The sequence below is a fragment of the Manis pentadactyla genome, chromosome 6 (assembly GCF_030020395.1).
Source record: "Manis pentadactyla isolate mManPen7 chromosome 6, mManPen7.hap1, whole genome shotgun sequence".
Lineage (NCBI taxonomy): Eukaryota > Metazoa > Chordata > Mammalia > Pholidota > Manidae > Manis > Manis pentadactyla.
The window spans coordinates 146,488,368-146,508,398 of NC_080024.1; the positions used below are offsets into that span (position 1 = coordinate 146,488,368).

General features: G+C 42.1%; 1 protein-coding gene across 1 annotated transcript in view; it reads left to right on the forward strand.

Annotated features, from left to right (window-relative positions):
• PHLPP1 (PH domain and leucine rich repeat protein phosphatase 1) overlaps positions 1-17,198 on the forward strand; it is a 218,964-nt gene extending 201,766 nt beyond the window's left edge. The window contains exons 13-17 of the mRNA XM_036876709.2: positions 514-644; positions 5,546-5,650; positions 10,738-10,932; positions 12,349-12,577; positions 15,138-17,198. Of these exons, the coding sequence (XP_036732604.2) occupies positions 514-644; positions 5,546-5,650; positions 10,738-10,932; positions 12,349-12,577; positions 15,138-16,250 (1,773 nt within the window). The 3' untranslated portion in view covers positions 16,251-17,198. The remainder of the gene's footprint in view (positions 1-513; positions 645-5,545; positions 5,651-10,737; positions 10,933-12,348; positions 12,578-15,137) is intronic.
• The last annotated feature ends 2,833 nt before the right edge of the window (positions 17,199-20,031 follow it).

Consider the following 20,031-nt stretch of genomic DNA (forward strand, 5'->3'; position numbering starts at 1 on the left):
GGACAGGAATCCTGTTTGACTCATGCGTTTTGCCTTTCATGTGGCAGGCAGGCATGCCTACTAGTCTTGTACCAATTTCTTATTTCGCTTCTTTTGAGTTATCTTCTCATTTTGGATGTTTGTTCCTTGCCTTTTCCACATTTTGATGTTGTGACTGTAACCCTCATGGCCACATCACGTGCAGATACTTTGTGAGCATTAAGAAAAACTATACTTAGGGTTTTTCAGTCAGTGCTTCATTTTTTTAATGGAGAGGAAAACTTAAAAAGATAAAAATGGGGAGAATAAAGAGCATGGATTTTTTCTTACTCAAAGAAACTAAAAATGTTAACTGCATTTAGCAAAATATGTCTTAAATGTTTATAGCAGAGCAGCAGACAAATTTATTTTTCTGCATTTAGCCCGTGTAGTGTAGTGAATGGTCAGACTGATGGTTCTGCAATGAGGAGGAGCAGAGAACCACCTGGACAACTTCTCCAGGCTAACCCTTCGTGTCTCCACTTGTTCCTTCAGTGTGTGGACCTGAGCTGTAACGAGCTAAGCGAAGTCACTTTACCAGAAAACCTGCCTCCAAAGCTGCAAGAACTAGACCTCACCGGAAACCCTCGACTTGCCCTTGATCACAAAACCCTGGAGCTGCTCAAGTAAGTGGTTTATGAAGTGCCACCACCTCCTCAGTGTTCACTGACAGTGGATTTATAGCTTAGTGAAAACATTAAACAGAATTTGAAGCATCCATTGACCTATTAGATGTGTCTGCACACAGTTGAAGTCATTTGTGAGTCTGGTTTGCCAAAATGGGGGGCCAAAAAATACTTCAAATAGGTACTCATCTGTCCTTTCAGAAAGTTTTTGAGAAGGTATCCAGACAGAAAGAGAATGAGAATAATGAATACAAAGAGGAAAACAGAAAGACACAGGGGAGAGAGAGCAATAAACATCTAACACATAGATTCACATCTCGGTTGCTGATAATGTGGTGTGATAGTTAATGCAAATATTATGAAAGAATTTTGAAAGAGATGCATAATGTGGGGGAGATTAACAATTTGGAACAAAAATCCAAGTGATCTGAACAAAACTGGGAGTGTGGAGCAATTAGATGTTAGGTTCTCTTCCTATTTTGGGAAAAGGTTCACTGAAACTAATTTTATATGTTGATAAAAAATTTTATTTTGAATTACAGATTAAAGTTCACCATGTAAAACATTAAAGGTAACTTCATTAAGAAAGGTGTCTTTATGAGAATGTTTGCCACAGAACTCTAGATGTCTGTCAATAGAAGCAAATAAATATGCTCCACAATTGAATAAAAACAATGATGTAAACTTACATTACTAACCTGAAAGATCTCAACATATGATGGCAAGTGAAAAGAATATTTATAAAGAAATTTGTAAAGTGTAATCCCACTTTTTGCAAAATAAATCTGTGTGCATTGGTTTTATGGACATATAGGATTATGGATGGTCTTTATTCTTTAAACTTTAATGACTTTTCAGAATTTTTGCAATGTATCTTAACAGTCTTGAACATTGACACATTAGTTACTGTGTATGCCATCTATGCTTAGAACCCTGTTGTAATATCTGTTGCTTTGAGTCATTTTCCGTTATCTGAGAAAAAAAATGAAAAGGAATAGGATTTTGAAAAGAGTAGTAGTAATGGTTCATTAATACTATCCTCAGCTTTAGTGCAAACCAGAATTCAAGAATCACTTTAAGGTGATTCCTAGATGGAATTGGCCTATTTAGTGCCTGTTTGTTGACATTTTGAGGACTTAATGAGAACACTGATTTCAATATATAATTGTAGAATATTGCCTGAGTGTCTTAGGAAGCCACAGGGGACCTAGGCGCTCTCCATTATTTATCAGTATGTGAAACATTGGTCAAACCCAACAGTGTGCCCAGAACTGTTTTCTCATTTATAAGATGAAGAATATGGCCCATACACTGTCTAAGGGACTTCTCAAAACTAAGAGTGCGTGGATTACCAAAATATATTTCATCTTTATATATGTAACTGTTAAGTATTTTTACAAATACAATGTAAAATTTTGTGTAAAGAATAATTGTATCAAAACGTGTGAATACATGGAAGTAGCTGTTTGAAGAAAAATGTCGGCTGACTTCTCACCGCACACCAACAAACCCCAGCTAAACCGAAGAGCCCGATCTATCAAGTGAAATACTTTTTTTAAAGTGAAATACTTTTTTAAAGTGAGAAAGAAATCATGTGACTATATTCACAAACTAGGAAAGGACTTTTTAGGCCCAAAAGGGAGAAAAATCACAAGAAGAGAAATTAATATATATATATAGATAGATTAGTTTTGATATTTATAGATATGAGAATTATTACTATTTATATATATACTTTTTATACAGAAATGTTTTAAATGTCTATTCCAGAAGATATCAAGAGTAAATCTGAAAGGCAAATGGCTAACAAGAAACACTTGCAAAAAATGTGAAAAATAAAAGGACTAATATTGGTAATAGAAAATGTTCTTATAAGCCAGTAAGAAAAGTACTCAAACAGAGAAGAAGTGGAGACCATTAACATTTAAAAGAAGTGCAAATAGTTACATGAAAAGATCATGTTCAACCAATTAGTATATCAAGGAAATATTAAATAAAATATTTAAATGATAACATTTTTCCCCCTTAAATGAGTGCTACCAGAAGGCTGTAAATTGATATAACTTTTCTTAAAAACTATTGGCCACATGTATCAAGCTTTTAAAAATACTCACATACTTAGTAATGGTAAAAAAAATTAAAACTGTTTGAAAAAGACATATGCACTCCTATTGTTTATCACAGCACTATTTACAATAGCCAAGAAATGGAAGCAACCTAAGTGTCCATCAGTAGATGAATGGATAAAGAAGATGTGGTACATATACACAATGGAATATTACTCAGCCATAAGAAGAAAACAAATCCTACCAATAGCAACAACATGGATGGAGCTAGAGGGTATTATGCTCAGTGAAATAAGCCAGGTGGAGAAAGACAAGTACCAAATGATTTCACTCATCTGTGGAGTATAAGAACAAAGCAAAAACTGAAGGAACAAAACAGCAGCAGACACAGAACCCAAGAATGGAATAACAGTTACCAAAGAGAAAGGAACTGGGGAGGATGGGTGGGAAGGGAGAGATAAGGAGGAAAATGGGGCATTACGATTAGCACACATAATGTAGGGGGGGGACATGGGAAAGGCAGTATATACAGAGAAGACAAGTAGTGATTCTATAGCATCTTACTACGCTGATGGACAGTGACTGTAATGGGGTATGTGGGGGGGACTTGATAATGGGGGAGTCTAGTAACCATAATGTTCAAGTAATTGTACATTAATGATATCAAAATTAAAAAATGATAAGATTTAAAAAAATTTAAACTGATCAGAAATATGGTGTTCATTTTAGGCACAGAGATAATCAAGATATCTCTATATTTAGGATGAATATAAAATGACATGGGGAAATGTTCATGATGTACTTAGAAAAAAGATACAAAGCCACATAGATAGAATGACCCCACTGTTAAATATGCTAAGAGAAAAGCTATTTGTTAAATTCTCCATAAAGAACCTATGTTGTTACTGGAGTGGCCTGAGCTACTGCAGTGAAACACAAGGGCACATTCAGATTTTTTTAAAAGTGAGGAACAGACAATGAAATCATAATACTGTTAGGTAAAAACATTACCTTCTGTTTAACATCTAAGAGGTTATGGCTTCTTAATAACTTGGGGAGCTTCCATATCTAATGTAATACCTGCCCTTTTAGAGGGTTGGCGTTGGTTCTGCATGGACCAGCATAGTGCATACGGTGGCTCTACTGTGACTGAGCTCCTGCTCCCAGGTTCTCTCAGACTTCTTAAAGATGGACAGGAGTCAACATTCAGGCCATTTCAGACAGCTGCTCACCCACACTGTAATGAGCTAGACAGAGAATAAGAAATTGCTGCTTCACTGGAAAGGATTATGGGGGCGTTTAAGGGTTATTTTTCTTCCTTAATAATCAGGCTGAGAAATGGAATTACTTCTTTGAAGGCTGTGCATTCTGCAAAAAGTATAATTAAATGTCTTTAGAAGTGAGCCTTAGATTTTCTCTAGAATTCAGAAAAGCGTCACAGGTGTGGTGAGAGCCTTAAGGTATGCCTCAGAATCCACTGCATTGCTGACGATGCTACACGGGTAAAACTTGGTACCAGGTAACATGGACAGCATATAATGGCCTGTTGTCTTTTTAATGCTCTTTTATTGGTAAACTCTGAAAATATGCTGTATGCTTTAAAATTAAGTATTAATTGGATTTTAGGATTTTCTGTTGGCACCATCTAGGATTTTTGTGATTTTTAACTTTTTGGGGTAAAGGGAAAAGTGAACATTTGCTGGTAATTCAAGTAGAAACTTTCCTTTAGCAAAATATTCTTAAATTTAAAGAAGTTGCCACCAGCTATTTCTAGAATTACAGTGAATACTGTTAGATATTGATTTGCTTCTTAGAGTTGAATGGCTCTTATGGAGGGTATTCAGTATTTGTTGTATTTTGGAGTTACTGAATGCAAACACATTTAAATTCTTGAGGTCATGACAAAAGTGTTTAGGTGTTGTTTAAGTTGAGAGATTATGCATGTAGCTTGTTCTCTGTTTACATAATAGTGTCAGTGGGGTCGGGGGCTAGTGGCAATTTACAAGTAAGCAGCATTATTTCTCCATGTGGTAGCCAGCCTTTTTAAAAACCTGCTGCCCATCTACATGACTTCCTGTTAGGGGCACTGAATGCTTTCTAGTAGGTTGGTTTTGAATAAACTCCATCTGCATTTACCCTTTTCATATTTCTGTCTTGGGTCCTGTCCTGTTGGACCGGTTATAGCATATGGGAGCTAGGGCAAGATAAGAACTTGTCTCATAAGATAAGGTATAATTCACAGATGTTCCCCTCACTTAACTTTGTATAATTACATGACATGAGTCTTAGCATGGATGGCTGTGCAAGCAGGGAAAGAATTGGAAGCTCCAGGGGATGGTGTCCTCAGTAATATTTGTGAAATATTTGAAGGAGTAACATGGGCAGAAATTGGATTTGAGGATGAATGTTGCCAAATGCTCTCACATCATCTAAACAATATGATTGTGTCTTAAGTTTCATTCTGCTCAAATCTCCGTGTTGTTCTTACAAGAACATAACCAACTTACCTAGTTAACTTTTCTTTTCTCATGCCATGGTTGAGAGCTGTCCTCTTTCCCAGGAGAAAGTGGCCACCGAAGGGAGGTGTGTGAAAGTCTCTAATAATTGCAGTGTGAAGCTGATAAAAACTAACTTTCATGTTCTGTATATATGCCCTTGTATTTTCATTATGATGAGTAGCTAGTTCTTGTTGCTGATGAATATTGTAGATACATTGAACACAGTAAGAAATGGTTAAGTACAGAGTGCTTTGTGGGTGTTTTCATTTCTCAGATAAAGGTAGAAATTTGCACATCTGATTTTAATGATTCCTGTCCCCTCCATTTCTCTTGTTAGTAACATCCGCTGTTTCAAGATTGATCAGCCATCCGCAGGAGACGCATCTGGAGCCCCAGCTGTATGGAGCCATGGCTACACCGAAGCTTCAGGGGTGAAAAACAAGTAAGTGTGTGAAACTTTGGAGTGAGAACTGCCTCTAGTCTCAGAAGGAAACCCCACTAGTGCACACTTTCCTCATATTTATTTGAGCATGTTTCCCCAAAGTGAGGCCCCCTTGTGACTTAATGTTTGAACATTGAGCTAGGCCCTGCTTGGCATTACATACTCTGTCTTTGTGAGAGCTGTTGCTAGGATACAGTGTAACTGACACATTATATCTATGTGAGAGGCCAGTGTTTGGAGAAGGCATAAGTATTGAAATGCATCCCTGCTCTTTTGAAAGCCCCTTTATCTTCTCTGAAGCCTGTTTTCCAAGCAAAAAAGGGATAATATTAAAGGAGAAGTAGCTTCAATTCCCATATTTGAGCTCACTTATATTATTGACCAGTCACTGGTTCTGTGGAGCTATTTTTCACAATCTAAATCAGCTTGCAGGAGTGTGATGTCCATTCCCTGTAATGTCAACTGCTTTTCTTGCTACCAGGACTTGTCAGTCTGTTTTTCTTCCCTATTTTCATCAACCTTCTCTGTCTTAGATACAAATGTTGATTTTCCTGAGAATTCTAATCAAGCTCTTCAGACTTGCTTGTTTTTTATGAAGAGGTGCTAATAATTAGTAATAGAAATATAAAGAATCCTATAATTAAAATAGTCATAATTTAATTAGCTATGGTATAAGAACAAAATATTGAGAATAGAGGAAGAACAGAAAGTGGAGGATGGTCTTAAATAATAGCTAGCATTAGTATTCAATGCTGGGTGCACATTAGAATCAGTCAGGAGAGGAACTTTTAAAAAATTCTCCGACGTAGGCTTATTGAACCAGGACATTTGAAAAAATCTCCCCAGAGGATTCTGATATGCATCCAGGATTGAGAACCACTGGCTAGCTGAATACTCTTTGTGGAAAATAAAGGGTGGCATGGCAGTTGCCATGCTGACTACTTTTCTTTTAGGATAGAAAACAGAATCAACTCAAGCTCTGCATCTAATCTTTCCTCTTTCCTCTTTCCCTAAGGGTGTGATTTGGCACTGTGCCATTTAGAGAAGAAGTAGGCCCCCGTTTCAACACCTCCATTCCATTTGCCAAGTGAAGGCAGAGTAACCAGTCCTGGTTGTTGCATTCATTCTATGTACTTTGCACTGTATATCACTGTATTTTGGGGAGATGGTGAGAAATTAGTACATTCTTTGGGGCAAAGTTCCTTTCTAGAGATCAATAAATTTTTAGAGTAAAGACCTTATGTCTTAAAACCACCAGTACGTGAAACTGCTTTCTAATTCCAGAACAATGACATGAAACCCAAGATTGGTTTTTCATCATCTCTGGATATTAAAATTTATTATCTACTCATATATTAATGAAGAAAGTGACCAATTAGATCTGGTTTTTCTGCATAGTTCCCCCTTCCACAATTACTTTTTTAAAAATGTGTTATATTGAAGTACAAAATGGGTATGGAAAAGTACACAGATGATAGGCATATGACTAACTCTGTGAATGGTCCTACCATCTGCAAACCACTACCTAGATCAAAAAATAGAATGTTACTAGTATCTCAGAAATCTATGCCACCCCTGGCTCTCACTTGATTTTCCCTTGCTTGTTTGGTTTTGCCAGCAGAAGTTTCTCAAGTGTTCTCTTCTTGATTTGTAGATCAAGTGGTCTTTCATCTACATCTTGCCATCCTGATGGAGGAGAGAACTGTGCTTGTCCCTGCCCGCAGGTCTCTGTAGATCTCTGTACCATCTCTCCTTCCCCAAGGAGTGCAGTGCTGCCTCCATCTCAGCTCATTTCAGATCCTTTGGGGAAACCCAAGCCGGAGCTGCAGCTGGATAATTTAAGTTCTTCCTCAGACTAAAAAATAAACAGGAAGCTACAGTGGAAAAGAAGAATCACTATTGTACTTTTAAAAAACACATTATGTCCTTTTCTTTTTTTTTATATCACCCCCATTCTGACTAGCAAGAAGAAAGATAGAATTATAAGGTGATTTAATATTATAGTATTAAATTTTACTTTGCCACTGGTTACCGTATCATTTGGCATGATTTATTTTTCTTAATAAATGGAGGCAAGAATTTCAGAGTACTGAGATAAGAGGCAGACTGCTTGGCTTTGAATCTGGGCTCTAAACTTACTTGCTCTCTGACCTTCTGCAGTTACTTAACCTTTCTTTGGCTTAATTTCCTCATCTATAAAATAACACTAAAAATACTACTTGTCTTCACAGGGTGGTTGTAAGGATCCCCTTGGTTACATATGTGAAGCACTTAGAACAAGTCTTGCTGTATAATAAACCCTGTTTAAGTGTTAGCTACTATTATTGTTAATGATAGTGATTATCACTATTGTTATTTATCCCCAAACTCCTTAGGAGCAGGGATTATCTTTTCAGGTTCATATCTCTTGTTTAGCTGTGGTATATATCAGGTACTTGGTAATTTTTTTCTTTTAATGAGTTTATATACAGTAAGAAGGTATGATTTATATTCAGTAAAATTCATCCTTTTTAGTGTGCGAATCTGCAGCTAAAGATGATGAAAGAATATCACTATTTAACCACCACCAGTGAAGTTATAGAGCAGTTCCATCACTCCTACAGAACTGCCGTGCCCCTCTGTTGTTAGTTCTCCCTATCTCCAACTGCTGGCAACTCCAGACTTGTGTTTTATTCCATTTGTTTTGCCTTTTCTGGAACGTCAATTCTCAATTCACCTCTGTCACTCAGCATGGTGCATTTTAGATTCATTTATGATGCTGCACGTGTTAGTAGTCTGTTCCTTTTTACTGCCGAGTATTACTTCATTGCATGAGTGTACTGTGATTTATCCATTCACCATTTGAAAGATAAATGATTTAGATTGTTTCGAGTTTTTAGCAAATACAAATAAAAATGCTATAAACTGTTACATACACGTTTTTGAACATATGTGTTCATTCTCTTAGGTAAATACCTGGAGTAGGATTGCTGGGTCATATGATAAACATACTTTTAATTTTATAAGAAACTGCTGAATGTTTCCCAAAGTGGCTGTACAGTTTTGTGTTCCCAGCAGCAAGTTGTTAGAGTTCCTGCTGCTCCACATCCTTAGCGGTACATGCTATCATCAGATGGTGGTAGTGATGGTGATTTGGGCCATTCTAATAGCAACACCTCATTATGATTTTAATTTGCATTTCCCTAATGATTAATGATGTTGATTGTCTTTTCACAATCTTATTTATCATCCATCCATATATCTTCTTTGGTGAGAATGTGTTCTTTCACATTGTGACTTTAGCTGAAGGCATTTTTGTAGACACCCGTCATCAAGTTATGAAAACTACCTTCTAATCATAATTTGCTAAGAGTTTTTATGATGGGTATCAGATTTTGTCATAAGCTCTTTCTGTATCAATTGAGGTGATCAGATTTTTCTTCCTTACTTTGTTAATATGATAAACTACATTGATTTTAAAACAGTGAATCAGCTTTGCATTCCCAGGATAAATTCCAGATGGTTATGATAAATTATCCTTTTTATATGCTACTGGGTTCAATTTCCTGGTGATTCATTGAACATATCTCTATTTATGATGGATATTAGCCTCTTGTTTTCTTGTGATGTCTCTGTCTGGTTTTATCAGGTAATGTTCACATTTTGTGGAAGAGTTTGTACAGAATTGATACCATTTCTTCTTTAATATCTTCCTTTGGTAGAATATATTCCAGTAAAGGCATCTAGGCCTAAAATTTTTTATGGTTTTTAACTAAACATACAATTTCTTTAATATAAGATTATCTCTTTCTTCTTGAATGAACTTTGGTAATTTGTGCCTTTCAAGGAATCCATTTCATCTAGTTTCCAAATTTACTGGCATAATTTTGTTCATAATATTCCATCTTATCCTTCTAATGTCTGTAGGATCTGTTGTGATGTCTCTCCCCTCTCTCATTCCTGATACTGGTAATTTGTATCATGTCTTTTTATTCTGATCAACTTGGTTTGAGGTTTATTAATTTTATTGATATTCTCAAAGAACCAGCTTTTGGTTTAATTTATTTTTCTCTGCTGTTTTTCTGTTTTCTGTTTTAGTGACTCCTCTTACTTTTATTACTTCCTTTCTGCTTGCTTTGGGTTTGTTTTGCTCTTACTTTTCTAGTTTCCTAAGGTGGAAGGATGCTTTTTTTTTTTTGGAGGTAATCAACATCTTTATAAATCGATCGTTTACAGTAAAAATAACATTTGGTTAAGGGGAGTCATGAAATCAGTAAAAGTAACATTGAATTTAAGAATTATACTAAATATTTATACAAAAGCACTGTACTTTATTTAACTCCCCTTGTGGTGATTAGAAACATTAAATAGGTAATGAGTTTTTTATTTGAAGTTCATTCTCCTCTTTGTGCTTCAGACCAAAGTGTTTTCCAGGCAGTTAACTAGGCAGGCATCAGGCTTGTTCTCTGACCTGCATTTCTTATTGTCCAGTTTGTGAACACTGTTGTTTCTCTCTTTTTCTGCTTTTTTAAGAGTTATTTGAGACTTTTCATGTTTTTATATACTTTTCTGATTTTTCATATTTTTTCTGGTTTTTTAGGTGTTACTACTTTTCTGCCCATTGTAGAAGTTCTCCTTAATAAATATTTTGTGAATGAATGTGGATATATGGACTCGTAATCTTGTATTATTTCCTCTGCCTCTTATTCTTTCTTTCACTGCCATTTAAAAATAAAATCGTACGTCTGAAACCAGCATAATATTGTATAGTAATTATATTCCAACTTAAAAAGAGAGAGGGGGAAGAAAGAATGCAGAGCTGAGGATCAAATTCTTAAGAAATTCATTAAAAACTCTTACTGCGAATTAGATAAATAACTAAAATTAGAAGAAGATAAGGGTGGGGGAAGCCATGTATGAAGTATAAATGTGTTAATCATTCTTTGCCTACAGAAATTGGTTGATGTAAGTTAGCTGATAATCAGCTTAATCTGTCAGAGGGCATGCAGAAAAGTGTGACCTGAGCTAGGCATAGCTGAATAAAAATAGAATTGGCTCAGGCATGAAGAAAGGAGTATGAGTAGACTTAGCACATTCTTGCTTTGTAGATTATGTGTCGCAGCCCTGTCGGTGAATAACTTCTGTGATAACCGGGAGGCCCTCTATGGTGTATTCGATGGAGACCGTAACGTGGAGGTGCCCTACCTTCTCCAGTGTACTATGAGCGACATTTTGGCCGAGGAGCTTCAGAAAACAAAAAATGAAGAAGAATACATGGTCAATACATTCATTGTTATGCAAAGGTAAAACTTACAGTCCCTGCTATGTTTTCTTGCTCTTCTTTGAGCATTTGCCCTCTGGTTAGAAAAATAAGTGCCCAATAATCTCAAAGCACTGTTGTTGAATATGGATTTTCAAGATCATTCAGGCAATTTGGTTTTGCCCAAGCATCAGGTATGGACTGTGTTCCACTTGAGACACTACTGATGTTCAGGCAGCGTTTGTAGGAGGCCAAGTCAATGACAGAAACTTAGTTTCTCTTAGAACTGCATCTCACAGCCTGTCATGATTCCAGAGCTTCACTGGATTATTCACAACACACTTCCACCTGCCCCTGGATCCCATGAGCCTGAGGACTGTTTCTATCTCAGTTTGTTCAACATAATGCATGCCTTTGTGAACTTGAAATGGTTAAATTTTAGGCCAGGAGTTAAATCATTCTTCATATATTGTTTTTTCCTCCTTATTAAATGTCCAAGGTAGTGTTACTGGCAGAATCTAGGCCAGTGCCTAGAGTTTTTGTCACTGTAGAAATTGTGGAATGTTGTTTGTAACTCCTAGAGCTGAATGTTATTAAGCATTCCCTCTTTCAAAGGATTGAATGTTCTTTTGTCACTCTACGGCCTTGAAGGTTGTAAAGAAATTGCCTGCCTATTAATATTGCACTGCAAACAGTGGCTCATGTGGGGCCAGGAAGTGCAGAGTGCTCCAAAGGTCATGGGGACAATGACAGTCTTCTCTCTTTCTGTCCTTTTTCTCTCCCTTGAGAGAAAGTATCTTTGTAACAGGGTAGGAAGGTATCTTTGTAACAGGGTAGGAAAAGTATCTGCTAAGGAATGCAGGTTTGGAGCAGCCTTTTAAGTTACCTAAGTCATGAGTAGTTCCCTTTTAAGAGCTGGGTAGAGGCCAGCCCCGTGAGGTTCTTTGCTATAGACTCATCTCTGTCTTTCACATTCTCGATGGACATGTACAATTGTATTGGATACTGAGAACAGCTAGTATTTAGTGAGCCCTTAATGTGTACAGTCATTATTCTAAATGCCTTACATGCCATAAATTTTCCCCAGAGGGGTTTAGAGAGGGGGACGAAGAGGAGTGGTCATGTGCCTGCAGTCTCTGGCGTGTGGGGAGAGGGGAGCAGCAGGCCGGATGCAGCAGGCCGGGGCTCCCTTACCCACACTGGCTCCTGGGGCTTGCAGTGTCACTTCGCCCCAGTTGTGAGCAGACATCTCTCTGTGTGCAGGTGTGTGTGTCAGATTACATGGGCCCTTTTCCTCGGAGAAGTTGCTGTGCCTGCTTTGGTGAAAGAGGCTGAATGGAACGCCCAGATTCTGTGTTCCTCCTCGCCCTGGCCACTGGTACAGTCTTCCTGTTGAATTAGCAAAACTGACACATGATGAGATATGTCTGGGTTTTTACCCCTTCTCTTTGGATTCTAGGAAACTTGGAACTGCTGGGCAGAAACTTGGAGGTGCTGCTGTCCTTTGCCATATCAAGCATGACCCTGTGGACCCAGGAGGATCCTTCACCTTGACCTCTGCGAATGTGGGCAAGTGCCAAGCGGTTCTCTGTCGGAATGGGAAGCCATTACTTCTGTCCAGATCCTGTGTCATGAGCTGTGAAGAAGAACTGAAGAGGATTAAACGGCACAAGGCCATCATCACTGAGGTGAGGGGAGGGTGGCTGTCCTCAGATGGCGGGAGGACAGGGCCAGGGCTCTGGCAGAAACCTGCCAGGGAGCATTTTCCTTCAAAGAAAGGTCTTTGAAATCAGTTCAGAGTTCAAATTCCAAATCCATAGTGTCGCAGTGTAAATTCTTTGTATGATAAATATGAGGACATGATAATGCACAGAATAATAAACCATTTATCGATGGCCTGTGTGTCAGGGCTCTGCTAAAGGCTCATGACATCCTCTCATGTGCTTCTCACTCTGCAGAGGCTCTTGCAGATGGTTGAGGGCCCCACCCCTGGAATCCTGCAGGTACTGGTATCCTAGCTCTGCTGCTTGCATGCTATAACCTTTAAACCTCCAAGCCTCAGTTTCCTCATCTGTAAACTGGGAAGAGTAATGCATCTGATCTGTCTCAAAAGGCTAGTGTATCAGGGTGAATGTAAGTAAGTCATTTCATTTGACTAATAAGTAAGGCAGCAAGTGGTTTTCAGCCAGGGTGATTTTGCCCCACATGGGACATATAGCAACATCTGGAGACATTTCTGTTGTCACAACTGGTACAGAGAGTGCTTTTGGCTTGTAGTAGGCAGAGGCAGGTGTTGCTAATATCCTCCAGAGCACAGGATGGCCCCCTCAACAAAGAATTATTTGGCCCAAAATGTCATCATGCCACTGTTGAGAAACCCTGGAGGAAGTCTGCCTCTAAGCAGATTCATCACAGTGCTACTTCAACACAGTCTCTAGGGGCTCTGCTCTGCTCCCTAACCCATCATACGACGTTGACCACCTGTGGGCCTGAGAAATGAAAAGGGGATGCAGACGTGCAACCGCAGACATCTGCCAACAGGAGGTGTCCAGTCTTATATTAGTAGAACCCACAGAACCATGTAAAGCCTAGGCAGACAGTAGTGAACATGCAGTTCAGTAGAGAAAAAGACTGTGATTCCAGATAGGCTTCGTTAAGGGCCCTATGGCTGAGAGACTCAGGACCTCCTGTGAGTCTCTGTGTCAATTTTTAGTTCCTTGCCTATTCCGGGAGCAGAGGGGATTAAAATGGACAGCAGACACTGTTAAGGAGCAAAGACAGTCTAAGGTGGGACATAATGTATTGAAGTAAACATTCAACATTGCATGATATGAAGGCTAACGGTTTCTACTGTATAAAGGCATCACACTTGGTGCTTTGAATTTTTCTCTTGTTTTCTCTGCCCTTCCTCATCCTCACTTTTGTCTGCATTGCTGAATATTCAACCCCCTTTGGTTTTTCTCTTCTCTACTTGGAGGCACATCCCCAAAACATGCACACACGTGTGTGCAACCATTGTTTCTGATGGGGAGAGATCTGTGAAGGTTTGGGCAGAACTACAAGGGAAATTTCTGCTGAATTCTACACTTTGGGGAAGAATTAATTAGCAGGATTAAGGGAGTTATAAATTGTGTTTGAAGCACAATTAGTAATTTTGCTTCTAAGTAATTTTACTTCTAAGAATATTTTTAGTAACTGTGGTTCTAAGAATGCTGGCTGCTCCAGATTGTGTGCAGAGCTGGGGAAGGCACTCCCAGATAAGGGAAGGTGGGCAGGGTTGGCGGGGTTGGAAGGGGAATGGCATTCTCTGGATGAAACACTTTCTTTGAGGGGCATGGTGAGGCCATCTCTGTTACCTCATACCTGTTACCCTAGTCACCCACTACAAATTGCCCTTGTCATAATGGAGCCTTCTCTGGAAAAGGTGTTAAAAATAGCAGCATGTAGAGGCATGTTACGGACCTGAGAACCTTAAATGTGAAGAGAGAACCAAGCAGGTGCCCAGGGTGTCTCCCTGCCTCCCCTCTAGCTGCCGAGTAAAGGGGTTTTTGCTGGCGAATGGTCTGAAACTTTGGCTTGTGATTTAAATGTCATGAACCCAAAAAAACCCAGAGACCAACTTCTCCATTCGCCACCGGGAAAACCAGTTCAAGGAAATGATGGTAATCGGCACTTCCTCCCTTAGCATCTACCTCTCCAAACACATCATTCTTACCCAGCTAGTCAACCAGGATTTCACCACCATTTATGTTCTTAACCTTAAGTTTAAAATAGTGTCTCTCTGCCCACTTCTGTACCTCAGACATCAACGCTCCTGTGGTCGATGCACTGTTGGGAGTTACATTTGGGGCATTATCTCACACCGTTTCTGCCTCGTGTATCTGCTCAGGACTGGCTTATTCCAGAAAAGCGCATGCCCTCCTGCGGGTTACAGGGGAAGCCAATCGACCATATGGCTGTGTCAGGCTAGAGGGTGGTTTGCTTCGAGATAAATGGGTCTTATTAATGTGTGAACATGATCCCAAAGGGAAAAGCTGAAGTACTTTCTTTTTGTCCCTCCTTTTCCTGATGTCAAGTTCCTGCCCCAAGTTTGTGATGACAGGTGGACATTAACCACTCATCAGAGAGTGAGCCCTTCCCTTTGAGTGCCCTAGACAGACTCCCCCGGCCTCGGGTGGGAGGCTGCCAGGAAACTGCACGCTTGCCACACGCACTGCCTGTTAATGTGTCTGGAAACTCCTCTTCCAGGATGGCAAGGTGAATGGAGTGACCGAGTCCACACGTATCCTGGGCTACACCTTCCTCCACCCCAGTGTGGTTCCGCGCCCCCACGTGCAGTCCGTGCCCTTGACGCCCCAGGACGAGTTCTTCATCCTGGGCAATAAGGGCTTGTGGGACAGCCTGTCCATCGAGGAGGCGGTGGGGGCCGTGCGCAACGTGCCCGACGCCCTGGCTGCCGCCAAGAAGCTGTGCACGCTCGCCCAGAGCTACGGCTGCCACGACAGCGTCAGCGCCGTGGTGGTGCAGCTCAGCGTCACCGAGGACAGCTTCTGCTGCTGCGAGCTCGGCGCAGGTGGAGCCGGGCTGCCGCCCAGCCCGGGCATCTTCCCTCCCTCCGTCAGCATGGTGCTCAAGGACCGGCCGGCCGACGGCCTGGGCGGGCCGTCCTCCAGCAGCGGCATGGCCTCCGAGATCAGCAGTGAGCTCTCCACCTCCGAGATGAGCAGCGAGGTGGGGTCCACGGCTTCGGACGAGCCCCCGTCTGGCCTCCTGAATGAGAACAGCCCCGCCTGCCCCAGCGAGCAGCGCTGCATGCTCCACCCGGTCGGCCTGTCCAGCTCCTTCCAGCGCCAGCTGTCCAGCGCCACCTTCTCCAGCGCCTTCTCTGACAACGGCCTGGACAGCGATGACGAGGAACCCATCGAGGGCGTCTTCACCAACGGCAGCCGGGTGGAGGTGGAGGTCGACATTCACTGCAGCCGGGCCAGGGAGAAGCGGCAGCGTCTGCTCCAGGTGCCGGCGGAGGCCAGCGACGAGGGCATTGTCATCAGCGCCAACGAGGACGAGCCGGGGCTGCCCAGGAGGGTGGACTTGGCCGCCCTGGGGACCATCGGGCGCCGGAGGGCTAACGGCTCCGTGGCGCCGCAGGAGAGGAGCCACAATGTGATAGAGGTGGCGGCTGACGCACCCCTCCGGAAGGCCGGAGGCTATTTTGCCGCCCCGACGCAGCCGGATCCCGACGACCAGTTCATCATCCCCCCCGAGCTGGAGGAGGAGGTCAGAGAGATCATGAAGCACCACCACCAGCAGCGGCAGGGCCCGGGGGCGCCGCCGCCGGACTGCTGCGACACGCCGCTGTGACCCGCCTGGGGCTGCTGGCGGGCCGAGCAGCCGAGGAAGGCGGAGCCGCAGGGGGCTCCCGGCTCGGCTGCGCTGAACCAGGGCTTCCCCCGCGCGAGCCCTGTCTTTGCAGCCAGTCTGTAGATTCCTTTTGTTGGTCATTTTTAAAATAATTACCACTTTTCTTCTAGTGCTTTACCAATATGATTTAAATTTGTTAACTCCTTCCCCTAACATATCAGATGTATAAAGACAAAGAACAAAAGGTTTAATATATTACAGAGAAACAGTTAATGTAATATTTTTTAAAATGGATTTTTTGTTGTTTGTTTGGAAGGCAGGGCAGGTTGCCAGAGCTCAATGATTTAATAATATTGTAATTCTGTATTTCTTTGGGGGAAAAGGTATTTTTTTTTTTTTGTCTTGAAAATGATAGACATTTGTAGAATATGGAGACTAACTCCTAGGAGTTGCTTTACTCTGTCAGGTGACGTATGTCACTGGGATTCACTAATTTTCTCTGAGAGAACAGTTGATTGAGAAATTTCTATTGTAAATAGCTCAGTGCTGTATAGTGACGCTTCAGGTGATTTGTAGTTTCGGCACAAGGGCACAGCCCGAACCACTAACTTCCCTTCCTCCCCGTGTGTGAGCCTTCCCGCCCATGCCCACCTCATAACCCGCCTTCGGTTCATTTCACGATGAGGCCGAGCAGCTAAGAGCATTTCTGTTTGTATTAGGCCTCTGGAAACAAACCTGCTCCCACGGGGCCTCTGAACCCTTTTTCTTCCCCACCCAGCCTCTCGACTTTTGCAGACACTTTTTAACGGTGTCCCTCCCTGCTGCCACTGTCAGCATGACCGTACAGACTTCCATCAGACGCTTTACGTACCAAGAGTCCTATGAAAGCAGAATGCACAAATGAACATGTCATAATTTTTGTTATAATAAATATAAAATTTATAAGTATTGGACCCATCTGCTTTTGTCTCAGGAGCTGGATATGTCTTGCCGGATGATCACACCCAGCTTGGGTTTGGCGTGGATGGATTAATTTGGGGGTTATCAGATATTTCTAACTGACTTTTTTTTTTAAGGGAAAACACCAACAGATGAACCTACGTTAAATGAGGAAGTGAAGTCAACCCTATGAAATCAGCAACAATATAAGCAGCTGACCTTACAGCCTTTTTGTTTCTTGTTATGTAGAGGAGATGATAAAAGGGGACTAGACAGAGGCTGCACTGAGGTGGTTCCTGGGAAACGTCTCTCACAAAGCCAAGTTCATTTCCAATTCTCGCAGGGGCCCTTTAGTCACATGAACAGGTTAACAAACCTTTATTTGAACATAAAAATCAGGAGCTGGTTGCCTCGGTCTCCACCACTAGCAGAAATAATGTCAGTGCCATGGGGCCCACTAGGAAATCCTTGCTTAATGGCCCCATTTACAAACTGTAGCGCCACCCCCTCCTCCCCACCTGCATCTTTGGAAGTCTTGTTGAAGATACTGTTGGTCTCCTGGTCTCAGGTGGACCAGCTTCCCAGGTAGACCTGTCTTCCTTCAGGTCTGCCCTCAAGTGGAACCTGACTAGTTCAGTGACAGGACAGTTGGTATTTCTTAATCTGTAGACTTGGTGATGGGCTGTCCATCCCTTTGCTGTGTGGCCAGCTCAGGGGGCTGCCCTTGTCTCAGTAATGTCCAAACTACTTTCCATGTCAGGCTACTTGTACACCATGCTCTTTGAAAACAACTAAGGCTGTGGAAGAAGAGTGAGCTCATCTCAGCTCGTGAGGAACCTAGTGACCAAGGGACTCTAGGTCTCTGCTCTGGACAGGAAGCAAAACCATGTTAATTTAACCCTGTGCCCAGCACCACTCACCAGAGTTTTGCCTTCCTCAGTCTTCACCCTGCCCCAGGTGGATGGGAGCAGATTGGAAGGCCCTGGGTTTTCACACCAGTGCCTTATTTTCTACAGAAACCTGGGCTGGTTGTGTGAGTTCCCTGGCCCTTCAGTCACCATGGGGGGGCTCACCTGCTGCCTGTCCGTGTGGACCTGTCTCCCACTCAGCTCACTTCCTGAGGACCCAGCATGCGCTGCCCTGAGTGTGGTCAACTGAGGCAGCAGCAAGTTGAAGATTCTTTGGTGGGTCCCACAGTGGCCACTGGTGCCAGGGCAGCCCCTGGGACCGGCAAGTCCACGGGGAGACTTACCCTGATTTCCCACCTTCTGTGCTGATATGTGAGAAGAGCTTGGTGTTGCTGTTTTCCAGTTCAGCCAGCGCTTGTTCGCTATTAAGTCACATTGATCACATGCTAAATAAGGCACCATGGAGATCAAGGACAAAACTTTGCCCTGTGGGAGCTTGGGGAAGATAGGCATGTGGATGGAAAGACGGCAGCAGACGAGCACACGTCAAGTGACCGAAGAGGCGGGGATGCGTGAATAGGTCTCCTTGCTCTTGCATACGAGCCACTCAGTTAAGGGGGGGTTTCTTTTCACTTCAGCTCATCAGCATCTAATAATATATGTAGAACTGCTTCTAAAAACTGCAAAGTGTTTAATATTTGAGGATTCCCAAAGCCACGGCATCTCTGGGGGCAAGTGTGAGAGAGAGGACACCGCCCTGCCCCCCTTCCTCCTTCCTGCCAGGAAGGCTCCGGGGGTGGTGAAAGGGCTGGGGAAGCCCTGACTGGCCTCGCAGCCTTGCTAAGACTCCTAGTTCCCAACTGAGGACTCTACAAGTTGGTGTGGGATCAGCCACATGCCACCACATGTGGCATGGAATATGGCTCTGAGGAGGGCACCAGTTCCCTGGTTTCTCCTGATTGCTTTTGTCACAGCACCACCTGCTGGTGAGATTAGACTTCGGGTGGAAATGGACTTAACTCTTATTCTTTATCCTTCCTCTCTGTTCTTCCAGAAGAAACAAAGTTTAAGTTACTCATTATTTTCCTAGACATGTGACAGAAAGTACTCCCAGCACTAATAAGGAGGAAGAGAAGCTGCATTAAACACTTACCATCGCGCCTGTGGGGCTGGCTTTGTAATTGCCAACGATGGCCTACCGGCTCGTGTGATGGGCACTGCTTTCTACAGGAAACTGACGTGCAGCCATACCAGGACGTGTTACCAGTCTTAGTGTTGATGGGGAGAGAGGAAGTCAAACTCCAACCATCTGGGCCCCATACCGCATGGTGAAAAGTCAGTAAGTAAAAATCCGTAATCTGCTTTAGCTCCTCTAAGACAACTTCCGAGAGTCAGTTTTTGAACAGCCCCACCCAGAGGGGAGGAAGAGCAACTCCGATTTAATCATTTGACCGTGTTTATTCCCAGGTGGGCACTCAGAGCAAGGCATTTTTGAATTTGCCCTGACAAGTCAGGAGACAGAATTTCTGTTAAGTGCAGGGGCTGTAATATCTGCCCTACCTACATCCCCAGTGATCGAACTAGGTAATGTATTTGCAGCAATCTGTAGACAGTAAAGCCTTATGTAGGTGCAAGTACTGTTACTGTAAATGAAGAACTGAGGGTGGTCAGATAGAAAATCATTGGGAACAGCCAAAAACTTAAAAACTCCTAGAGAAACAGCTGTTGGAATTGTTATGGTAGGAAGAGATGAGGTCACAGTAGAGAAAAACTGGCTTTTCTCATTCCTTGCCACGGAATTCATTTTTCTTACATCCCCCCATCCATTCAAACCTTTTCCCTGTTGTCATCCATCTGTCGTGACCTGATTCCTATTGCTATGTATTTGAAAGATGACTCTAAAATTATTTCCCCCAGCCCCAAACTAAAATTGC